At 36.2% G+C, this 13088-nt stretch overlaps 1 protein-coding gene across 50 annotated transcripts in view; it reads right to left on the reverse strand.

Annotated features, from left to right (window-relative positions):
• Positions 1-8892: 8892 nt before the first annotated feature.
• Positions 8893-13088, reverse strand: part of LOC127525752 (protocadherin alpha-C2-like) — a 139141-nt gene continuing 134945 nt past the window's right edge. For 49 of the 50 annotated variants that reach the window (XM_051918587.1, XM_051918582.1, XM_051918590.1 and 46 more), the window contains one exon: positions 8893-12214. In XM_051918587.1, the coding sequence (XP_051774547.1) occupies positions 11922-12214 (293 nt within the window). In that variant the 3' untranslated portion in view covers positions 8893-11921. The remainder of the gene's footprint in view (positions 12215-13088) is intronic. The other variant, XM_051918600.1, reaches the window with a different exon arrangement.

The raw sequence follows: 13088 nt of genomic DNA on the forward strand, positions 1-13088 counted from the left end.
TTCTCCGCAACTCGCAACTCATCCTTGACGGGATGAGGAAAATGACTTTCACTAACATAAAAAGCCTGCCTTATGCTATACTTTAGCAAAAAATGCTGAAGAACACAAATGCCACATAAATGTATACATCAACGAGCCAGACTCACTGTGCAGCACCATGGACAGCGTCTCATATGAAAATGCCGTGAGAGGGATACAAAACTCCACATAAATATCAACGACACCTTATTCTCTCTTAAACTTGAGCGAATTACAATTAAAATGTTCACTGTTAAAGTGGTATTTACTGACATTAGGATTTACAACGCAAAAAAAAAAAAAAAAAAAAAAAAAAAAAAAACGTACTAAAGCTTAGTGCCACATTTTATAATTGGCCAGAGAAGACGAATGACTCGGTGATATGATCATGTGAACACGTGTTCAAATATATACTTAGAAATATTCTTTAAATAGATATATGTTCACCTTTATGTCATTACAAACCTGGGGTACGTTTCATTTACAACATGGAAACTGGCTGCTTATCTACCATAGATGCATCGTTGGAGAAATTAACTAGACTGTAGTAACATGGCCACACCTCAGTAGGACTGTTGTTAAGATCGCAATTAATGCAAGATTATTATAATTCATTTCACACGAAACAACAGAAATCATTTCGTTTTTTATATCACGTTTACATGCAGTACTTTACTCCCGTATACATGCGCTTAATTCAGTCAGCAGATTTTTCCACTACAGAGCTTTCTCCGAAATGCTGCTGTCATGAACATGGCATCTGAGGACTACTTCACTGTTTTTAATCTCCATTGTTTTGATTTATATGATGTTTGATTTATCGCGGGTTCCCTCTTGAGTCACACTCTGGGGTCCCCTTACGCATTTACGCACAGGCGCATTGCGCACTCTTTAGAAACGGCGCTGATTGTTGACATGCTAAAATATATAGATTAAAATGTATTTATATTTAAATAGAATAAAACCATAGAAAAGATATATAATGTATTGTATGTTACCTTGCTTGTTGTGCTCAACAGCATGAAGTAGTTCACATGGCATAGCAAAAAAAAAAAAAAAAAAAAATTGAAGAATGTTACAAATAAATAAATAATAATAATAATAAATCCTACCTGAAACCTGAATTTCTGCATTAAGCCCTTCACGATCTTCGGACTGACTATTTCAGGTCCAGGGATGTTTTACCTAGGGCCGGCCATGTCACCGTATTTTGCATTATTTTGTTAGAATGCATAAGCCGTGTCTCAACACTGGCCATGTGTCTCTGTTGTTTGACTGCTGAACAGACGAGCAGATGGAGCGGCGCAGCGGCGCGCAGTGAGTCAGGCCGGAATTACATTTTCCTCTCCAGCGTCTCATCTGAAATATTGCACCCTCCTGCGTGTCAGATGTAGAGCGGGGCTAAAAATGTATGTTCTTAATTATTATTATTATTATTATTATTATTATTATTATTATTATTATTATTTAATGGCAGAACATATATTGTTACTACATATTCTGCAAACATCAGATGACAACTGAGGTATCCTGTAAAACATATAAAAGAAAATGGGCAAGAACAATGTGGATTTACTGCTAAATAGTAGCAAATTTAAATATGACTTTAACATGTACAAGATGATGATGATGATGATGATGCATCAGATACATTTTCAAGGGAAACAAATGAAAACATTTGCTAGTCCCCTCCCAGTTACTGTCTACAAATAGCCTACTCCAAAATAGAAATTATATGAATAATTTTATTAATATTAACCACTTATCAATTCAAATGTTTTGGGATGAGATTCGGTGACACCTAAAACTATCTTACTATCTTGCTACATGCAAAGATTGGTTCACAATATGAAATACTACTACTGCTACTAGTACTAGTAATAATAATAAGTTTTATGAAAACACCCGAGACACACATATGAATATAAATTACATTTTAAATCTGGCATCCACATTTTAATATATCGTTGAACAAGTCTCGTTCTCTGTTTTTATTTATTTATTTATTTATTTATTTATTTATTTATTTATTTATTTATTTATTTATTTATTTTATTTTTTGCTGTCTTAAGTTTTGTTAACACACACACACAATAAAACCTTATCGGTATTTGCACACCAAACAAACTAAAATAAAATTTGAATTATTTTTTTTTAATTAATAATTAATTTTTTAATTAATAATTTGATTAATGAATTAAAAAGTAAAATAAAATAAAAAGTAACATGTCATGCTATCAAGTGATCGATTGCCTAGTACTTTAATCTCAAAAGAATCATTTGTAAAAACACACCTGATATATCAATACATGTTAAATTTCTCAGTTTTATATGATAATTGTTTATAAATTAAATCTCACAAGTTAAATTAAACAAAAGCTGATTATTTCTTCATTCTGAATTCATAAACCTCAAACACACAGAGGCTGTAAAATGCTTACAGGCGGTGGCGCTGCTGAGTCGTACAAACACTGTGAGCAAACTGAACATCTCATTATTTGTCTTGGTTCAATACTGGTTGATAATCCATCAGATACGAGAAGTTGGGAAATAAAAAATAAATAAATAAATAAAAAATATTCAGTAGTTATGAATAAGGGTCATGAAAACAAAAGGCACAGAAGGCTGAGACTGTCATCAACCAATGGTGGTTTCCTGAACAGTCACAGCACCTTTTTATTGACATCATGGTCATGCTGTTGACGCAGAGTCTCAGAGACTATTTATTTTGAATGTAAAATTGTACCTGCAAAATTGGTTTTGAACCTTATGATTTTATTTGGTATGATTTTAAATGTACATTTTGTCAATCTAAACCATGTTTTAAAGTTTTCATGGCTCAGTTTTCTGTTTAATCTTATTGTTACTTATTAATAATAAGAAATCAAATGCAACTATTTAATCTGTCAGTTTTTTTTGTTTGTTTGTTTGTTTGTTTGTTTGTTTTTGTTTTGTTTTTTTTTTAAACGGCCACCCCTTTCATTTATGTACCATTGATTTCTGTAGCTTGAATGTTCATTATTCTCTATAAAAAAGCTTACAGCACCCATAACTCCTATTTTTTGCAATTATATATATATATATGAAAGCTGTTACAACCTTTAGTTTGTAATCATTTGTTTCAATTTAAAGCTTTAAAACTATAAAATTATTATTTGACATTTTTCATCTCATTTAAAAGGATGTGAATCATACTGTTACTGCATGCTCAGAAAACTGATTACATTTTAAAATGAAATGAACAAGATATATCGACAATTTTAAGGAAACATTTTAAATGTTGCATTTTTACATTTCATTTTTCACATTTCAACACCTATTTCTTGTCAATGGTTTCTGTTTTACAGACAGCACACCCTGCTATAATCGTCATGAACACAGTGTCTGAATCTGACATTAAGCTAGTTGTTGTGGATGAGTTTGGCTTTAGCATGAACAGATGAATAGTGCTCAAACTTGCAACCAATATGTTTTTTTTTTGTTTGTTTGTTTTTTCTCACATTATTTCTTACTCTTCACCTTTACTTCCACACTGACACAGGCCTCCTGATGTAACTCGGTGATTGAGTGTGCACTACAGCGTGAATTTTCTAACCTGCACTTTTATTCTGCTCCAGATGGTGGATGGCAGTTTGTGCATGAGTTTTATTTCTGATTTATGGCAACCATTCATTTAGTCGTCACTGTGTCTTTGATTTGCAACTGCGTAGTCTCAGCAGGATATGTGTGCTGAGTCATTCAGGCTAAAAGAGCAGAACAGAGGAAGCACATAAACACTCACCTTACCTCAGCTCACACTCCCCCGATGAACTGTGATAGACAGGTGTCCCATGGGCCTAGCTGTTACTGTACAAAATATGTCTTCTGTGGAATCCATGAAGCACAGAATCCAGGAAAAAATCACTCCAGAAAGCAGATGTGAACCAGTCATTGTTTGATGTTAAATTAAATTAATACTGTACAGTTGGGTCCAAGACTCTAAGACTGATCTCAAACTCAATTCCTGGAGGGCCACAGCTCTGCACAGTTTTGCTCCAACCCTAATCAAACACACCTGATCCAGCTAATCAAGGTCTTCAGGATTACTAGAAACTTCCAAACAGGTGTGAGTTGGAGCTGGTTGGAGCTAAACTCTGCAGAGCTGTGGCCCTCCAGGAATTGAGTTTGAGACCACTGCTCTAAGACCACATTGAAATGGGATGTTTTACATTTTAATCTGGAAATAAACTGGTTAGAGGATTTTGAAATACCCTGAAATTAAATATTTGAGATTTAGGTCACTGAAAAGCAAATCTGTGAGACTGACCATGTACTGACCATGTACTTTTTTGATCATCAGATGTTGTATATGTCAGCTCAAGAGATGTTGCCATTAAAGCAAAAGAATTCTGAAATTCAGTCTGTCAAGCTGCTTATAATTTGTGATGCCAAATAAACTGCATTCAATTTGAAAATCATTTTTATTAGTGGGTCATGAATGCAGGGCAGCAGAACCATCATCAGAGGTCAATAGGGACACACACACAAGGACACACGGGGACACACGGACACATACGGACACACACACACCCTTATGGAACAAAAATATATGGGAATACACTGCAAAATATAATATGATATATTTTACATAATACATTTCCATATATGGGAAACTTGTGCTTATATTGTTCAATATACTGCAATATATGCATTGACCATGTATGGCTCTATGTTGGTACATATAAAATATTTATAAAAGAAGACAAAAATAGCATTACATTCATAAAGTTTTATCTTTTATTGTGTACATATATTGCACATACTTGTTCCCATATAAATGTGAATGTATTGTACACACATACACACATTCATGGAATGAGTTACAATCAGTGGTTACAACAGACTTCTAGTTCCCAGCATGTTTTGCTTCTGACTGTTAAAAGAGAGTATATGTTAAAATTAAGTGCTATTTCATGTGTTTTGCTCAATATTGATATAGGGGGAGATCTGTTAGTGTTTAAAGTTTTATTATTTTGGAATTTAAAAGGTTTTCTGGTATGTGTGAGTTTTTGGGGTTAACTTTGTGCTGAAGAGTAGAGCCTGTGGTTAGGGTGATGATTGGCTGAACACCATTAACACTATAATAACTTTATTTAAAAAGTAAAGGTTGTGCACGCTATAGCACAGTGATAGTCTCTTTGGTAGAAACTTTAGTACATGCAGGTGTGCTTTTGTTAACTAACTTGGCAGTATGAAACATTTAAAATGTAAATAATTATAAAATATAAGAAATGTGTTACATAATATTTTACCATATGTGTTTATACTGCATGAGTAAATATATCTGCAATATATTATGCATGAGCACATATATTATATTCTATATATTATTAAGTATTATTTAATTATTAAAATCTATATATTATTAAGTATATTACTAAATATAAAATTACATACATTATGATATATTAGTAAATATATTATTACATATTTTTCAATATATGAAAAGCGGCAATTCCTTATGTATTATTCAATATATTGTAATATATTTACGCAATATATTTTTCTGAATATTTTCAAATATACTGTTAAATCATGTAATATATTGATCATTCATATGTAGAGAAATATTTTTTCTTTCCATAAGGGACACACACACACGGACACACATGGACACGGACACACACACACACGCACACACACACGCACACACACACACATATATACAGATCAGTCATAACATTATGAGCACTGACAGGTGAAGTGAATAACACTGAGTATCTCTTCATCACGGCACCTGTTAGTGGGTGGATATATCAGGCAGCAAGTGGACATTTTGTCTTCAAAATTGATGTGTAGAAGCAGGAAAAATGGGCAAGCGTAAGGATTTGAGCGAGTTTGACAAGGGCCAAATTGTGATGGCTAGACAACTGGGTCAGAGCATCTCCAAAACTGCAGCTCTTGTGGGATGTTCCTGGTCTGCAGTGGTCAGTATCTATCAAAAGTGCTCCAAGGAAGGAACAGTTGTGAACCGGCGACAGGGTCATGGGCGGCCAAGGCTCACTGATGCACGTGGAGAGCGAAGGCTGGCCCATGTGGTCCGATCCAACAGTCGAGCTACTGTAGCTCAAATTGCTCAAGAAGTTAATGTTGGTTCTGATAGAAAGGTGTCAGAATACACAGTGCATCAGTTTGTTGCATATGGAGCTGCATAGCTGCTGACCAGTCAGGGTGCCCATGCTGACCCCTGTCCACCGCTGAAAGCGCCAACAGTGGACACGTGAGCATCAGAACTGGACCACAGAGCAATGGAAGAAGGTGGCCTGGTCTGATGAATCACGTTTCCTTTTACATCACGTGGATGGCCGGGTGCGTGTGTGTCACTTACCTGGGGAACACATGGCACCAGGATGCACTATGGGAAGAAGGCAAGCCGGCGGAGGCAGTTTGATGCTTTGGGCAATGTTCTGCTGGGAAACCTTGGGTCCTGCCATCCATATGGATGTTACTTTGACACGTACCACCTACCTAAGCATTGTTGCAGACCATGTACACCCTTTCATGGAAACGGTATTCCCTGGTGGCTATGGCCTCTTTCAGCAGGATAATGTGCCCTGCCACAAAGCAAAAATGGTTCAGGAATGGTTTGAGGAGCACAACGAGTTTGAGGTGTTGATTTGGCCTCCAAATTCCCCAGATCTCAATCCAATCGAGCATCAGTGGGATGTGCTGAACAAACAAGTCCGATCTCGCAACTTACAGGACTTACAGGATCTGTTGCTAACATCTTGGTGCCAGATACCACAGCACACCTTCAGGGGTCTAGAGGAGTCCATGCCTCGATGGGTCAGGGCTGTTTTGGCAGCAAAAGGGGGACCGACACAATATTAGGAAGGTGGTCATAATGTTATGCCTGATTGGTGTATATATACACTATATTGTCAAAAGTTTTAGGACGTCTGCCTTAATATGCACATGATATATATTGTTACACGTTCACTGTTTGTTTGGACTGTTATGTTTTATTTTAGTTTAATGTGTCTAGATTTGTAATACATTTGTTGTCCTTTTGCTTCATTGGTTCCCCACAATAGTGATATACAATATACAATATTGATTGTATCCAGGTGTGTATTGTTACCTTGTCATCTTGTCTGTATGTATATATATATATATAGCCCTTGTGTTTCTCTTTCTCAGTTCTGTTTTCTTGCATGTTTGTAGTTTCTTGGGTTAACTGTATTCTGATATTATTTTATTAAATCCTCAGCATTTGGTTCCATCTCTCCCTCATTTCTGAGTTCATCTATGTGACAATAATTTTTATATATATATATATATATATATATATATATTAAATTTCATTAATTTCAGATTTATGCCAGCCTATGATCCTTGCAAACTAGCAGAAAGAAAACTTATTGAATCTATTTTATCCTTCTGTTTCTCCATCAGGATGTTGGCATCTTCTTTTTCTGAATTTCTGTTAAATACATATTTCTTTATCATTGCCGTATGTGTGACTTACTATGCTGTAATGCAACTACTGCCTTTGGCCATCACTATCTCATTATAATGTTGTTTGTTTGTTTCTCACCACAACCAGCATAAATTAGAGGAAATTTAAAACACAAACTGGTCATGACCCATAAAGAGATGCTCCTGGGTGTGGTAAACAGCTCCCATGAAAACAACTCCAGTTTAGTGAGGTTAAACGGGTGGGGTCTCTAGAACTCTATGAAGTTACGAGACTGTCAACAACAGTAGCACAATCTGTTCCCACACCTTTTTTTCCCCCAAATTGTCACCTTTATATCTGTTCAGACACACAATTCTGAATTGAATTGTTGCCATGGAGATTCGTCCCATCATTGTAGTAACCATAGAAACAGCCTCCAAGATCAAATAAAAGAGAGGGTGCTGAGAAAGTAATGTATATATTTTTCTCTAGACAGGATTAAGCTGAACTCTTGAACCGTATGCACCAACACAGACACTCACTAGCTCTCTTTCTTTGATGTTAGATTAAAGAGGATTTTGAAGATGGGACAGCACAAACTAGTAACTTTGTCTGAGATATCACATGTTAAATGGCTGGAAGTAGCATAAAATCAAAGAATGAAGACAAGCAATGCATGAGTGTTACACCCATCTTTAACGTGACCTTCCGTTAACCTCACAGAGGTGCTGAAAACAGTAACATCATTAGCATGAACGGCAGACACTGCCGAACGGCAGAGAGCATGATTTCAGAGCAAGATGTCTGTATTAGGAAATCTCTCAGTGAATTCTAATCATGATTACTGCCATCAAATAGGCAGATGAGCAAAATGAAGTGTGGCGAATCTGAAGCTTCACACTTTTCTAGATTGTTGACTAGGTTGTCTGCTTGTCAAACCTAATATAGATGAAATGTGTGTCTATGGTGTCTAAAAACTGCCTCACAAAATAAAGAAAAATGTCTTGTATATAGCTGAGATATAGCTTATCCATCCAGTAAAATTTCTGCTTTACAGTTTGGCTCTACACTGTAAAAAAGAATTATTGGTGTAACTTAAAAAAGTAAGTTGCCTGGTTGCCTTAAAATTGACTCATTGAAATTAAAAAATTGAGTTAATACAATGAAGGCGATTTGTTTAATCAACAGAAAATCTAAATATTATGTTATCTGAGCAACATTAATTATCTAAGTTGATTTGACAAAAGAAAAAATGTTATGATAACAAATCATGAAAATATTTTTTACAGTCTAGATTGTATTTTGTACACCAAAGCTACTTATTTTTGGCTGCTGAGATAGTAAACAGAACATCATCAAATAAATGTTTCCGATTAAAGCATATCATCCAAAATCATTTTAACAATAGACTCACGGACACAGAAACACTGACAATATTCACATTCTTAAGAAAGAAAAGTTTATTTATTTTGTGATTTATAAACAAAACACATGACCACTTTTCCATCATAATGAAAAACAAAAATTATAAAGAAGAAGAGAAAATAAGAAAGGAATGAAAGTCACTAAATCACCATCACATTGATGAGCAGGTGTACAAAAGAAGAGGGTTTTACAACAGATGAGCGCCATTCAGTTGGACAGCACAGCGCCACCTACTGATCACCACCAGACATTAAGAAAGAATGACAGCATGAACGCTCACTAGATACAAGCATACACTACATATATTGCAATTTACATCAGGATGTTTTTCCTGTTTTTCTTTTTTTTTTAGTTCTTTGTCAAAGAAGTGAAAGAGTAGGGATAGAATCATACATAATTTAGCTACAATATACAGTGCTAGTTTGATCAGTATGTCAAAGCCAAACACAAATTATTTTTTTTTTTTGTCTTTTTTTGTTATCATAATCCAAAATCAAAAAGAATAGGATAAAAACGAGAGCTTCAGGGCATCACACGATAGAGCATTTACAAATACCAAGGTTTAGTAACGTCATAACTGTCCACTGTAAGTCGGTGCAGAGGTGTCAGTATGCAAAAGGCTCAGAGACGGTACATACACAAATCTCTTGTGTGAATAATGAATAAAAACTATAAACAAAAATAGTAAAATCATAGCCATCTATATCTATATTCATATATATCTCTATATAGTAAGTGTTTTCTTTCTGGTAAGGTCATGCAGCAGTCACATTTGAGTAATTGTGACATCGGTTTCGAGACGTGTTTTTGGGTGTGTGGCATTAAGGTAGGCAGGCAAGTGAAGGAACCAATAGCATCAGAGCACAGACATGTCATTGCCGCTGTAATCAAACACTAAAGCAGGGTTTTAAAGGCATGGGGTGGAGACAACAGTCTGAACTTTGTAGTGTGAAAGGCTGAATTCTCATTAATTACTAACACTTTCAATTGGTTTTATAACAACGTAAAAGTAATGTGTGTAATATTTTAATGTTTTAAATACTTGTATCCAATTTTCAAGTGTGTAAAACTGGATCTGTCTGGTAAATCATTGCTTTGTTTGTTTGAACATTCCAATCAGCCTGACACAGCAACACTGGCTCATAACCAGTGGCTTGTTCAATTCAAGGCAGATGGGAGGAAACTGTGCTAATGGCACAGAAATTACACACATCATCTTTAACTTCGGTTCAAATTGTCAAAAAGCCACTATTTTCGCCACACATTTTTCTCTACCACCCCCTTGCCCAATCCCCACATCTGTCTTCTCCCTTCCCTCCTCTTTCTGAGAATGAACCGATGAGAGACCAGCAGAAAATACAATGTCTTATACAGAGACAGAGCTGAGGTTGATTGGACAGCACTGGATCATTTGCATATGACAGTGCTGTGGGAGGGGCTTCTGTCCTCTGCAGGGGGGATTTGACAGGCGTTGTCTGCATTACTCCATACTACATGAGTACACCACAATGTCTAGAGCTAGCCTACCCAGCAGAGAGATCAAGAGAGAGACAGACAGACAGACAGACAGAAGCTCTGTACAGTAGCAATAAAGTTCACTTAAAGCTTAGAAAAATGGTGCACAAGAAAACCCCTGCCCTTTCTTGCCCAAATTTGAAAACCCCTAGCTAATATGTTGTGTTCTTTGCTCTTGGGGAGTGTTGGTCCTCCAGACAGCAAGCAGAAAGGAGGCGACTATAGGTTTTGTGTTGTATGATACTAGGCATACTGAGCTGAGAAAGCAGGCACAAAATCAGGGTTGGGGTGAAAGGGATCAAGGTCAATGGGTAAACTACAGGTATGAGGCAATGCCACAGAAAAATTCACGGCATGACCCTTTCTACAGAGGATATTTAAGGATAGTTTATGGGATCAAAGGTGTTTAAGGTTTGGTGAATCAGCAGTAATACTGTTCACAATGCATAAACATTCTCAGCCATCTTGATAAACAACAGGGCCCAGAAGAGCTGATTTCTCATGAGCTTCACGTGATATTGATTCGTGAGCTTAGCATCTTTAAACTTCACTAAGAGTGAACCTCTCCAGCTGCTGGTTAAGCTCTGCCAAAAACCCAACCAGGTAACCAGGTTCTGGGAGCTGCTAGAGATGCACTGATTTTTGACCCTGTTTATTAGATGTGTGTGTCTATATATGTGCATGTGTGTGTATATATGGGACTATTTGCTCACATATATACTATGCCTTGGAGAACATTTGCTGATAACAAAATTAAAGCAACAAAACAAAAGTGCATTCCATCATTCGGTATACTTTTTTTTTTTTTTTTTTTGTATTTTCTTTTTGATAAAACACTGTTGTTGTTTTTTTTTTTTTTTTTTTTTTTTTTTTTTCATTTGTCCAGGATGTGACTTTGTGAAAATATGTTTCAGTGTCTGTTGTTTTAAGGATGTTTCATCCATCCCACACCAGGAGAAGTGAACGAGCAAAAGCGTTAATTTAGCGTCTTCACTGTTTTACATACAGTGGTGCCCAACCTGTGTATTTACATAAGCGTGTGTCCTACTTCCATACTCTCTAACTTTACACAATTTTGAATTCCTTCTTTATTTTTTTCCCCTCCATTTTACTACAGTAGCACACCTGAAGCGGCACACAGCTTACAAACATTTCAAATCAGATTTTGTCTCCCTGTCAAAAAGATTGGAAAACAAAAACCAAGAGGATGAATAAGACAGACATGCCAACATGAGTCTGAAGGACGTTTTATGCGGAATAGTGGATTGGGTGAATATTAATCAATCATATAACAGCTCATCAAGACTAGATTAATCAATTACTTTATTAAAAAGAAAGGGGAATGCCAAATGAGCCAAATGAGATTGGATGTGACAGAAAATCACTCCAAATTTTTCAATAAGAGTCAGCTGCTTGAGCCTCAAAAATGGATTTTAGGATTAATAAACACACATTTTGTTCTACAGACTTTTGTTGAGACTTCTGTCTTTAAAAAACCCAATTTCCTAAGCGTTATCCTCTCTCTCTAATCATCATCATCTTTTCCTTTCTCCCGCTTATCCTTCTTCTCCTTCTTCTTTTTCTTCTTCTTCTTCTCTTCCTTTTTTCCAAACGTAATAAAGTCGCTCTTGTCATCACCGTCTTGTCCTTGTCTGATGGAAATAATAGCTGGAGATCCAGGGATTATGAAGGCTTCAGGAGGAACCTCACCGGGTTTCAGGTGTGGAGGTCCTCCTGGACCCGGTCCATATCGGAAATGCCAACTGTTGCTGTCCACTCCGGCGCCTACGGGGGGAGAGACCTCTCCACCCTCATTGTCTATGAGACAAAGAGAAAAAAAGACAATCTCACATCAAAGAGTCTATTACATTCATCAATAATATCACATGAAAATGAGTAAAAACAGAAATGGACAGAAATATACATTTTTTGTCTCCCTTTATTTTTAATGTTTATATGGACAATTTATCGAAGCTGCTAAACGGCTGTGGAACAAGTTGTATGGTTGGTAACACTATCATCAACCACTTGATGTACAGGGACGATTTGGTGAATTTTTTTTTTTTTTTTTTTTTTTTTGTCCATATAGTGCTGGCCTTCAACAGTTACTGAGGGTTTGTTCTCAATATGGCTCAGAGTTTGACATTAAATACAATGCAAAAAAAAAAAAAGTAATATTATGATTGTTAGGAGTAGGGATTTCCTGACTGGTCTGGTATTGTCCTTAAAGTATGTGATGAGACTAAATACTTAGACATTATATAACTGATGACCAGTCTGATGACATTTACAGAGAGTGTCGTATGATGTATGCACAAGCTAATGTGCTGATTCGCAAATTTAGTATGTGCTCAGGATCTGTGAAGACTACACTTTTTAGAGCGTATTGTACCCCTATGTATACTGCGCATTTGTGGCGGCGTTATAGAAAGAGCAGCATGCAGAAACTCAATGTAGCATATAATGATGGAATGAGGCTGCTGCCTAAGGTGCCACGATGGAGCAGTGCAAGCCAAATGTTTGTCAGTGTTGGCATGCACACCTGCTCTGCTGTGCTGAGTAATATCATGTACAGATGTATGTGTAGGTTATCAGACTCTGCAAATAGTATAATTTCAACACTGATGAACCCGGCACTTAGTTCAGTTAGGTTCTTCTCCATTATGTGGAACCATTGGCATTTTAGCCTATA

The sequence above is a fragment of the Ctenopharyngodon idella genome, chromosome 14 (genome assembly GCF_019924925.1).
Source record: "Ctenopharyngodon idella isolate HZGC_01 chromosome 14, HZGC01, whole genome shotgun sequence".
In the NCBI taxonomy this organism is placed as follows: Eukaryota; Metazoa; Chordata; class Actinopteri; order Cypriniformes; family Xenocyprididae; genus Ctenopharyngodon; species Ctenopharyngodon idella.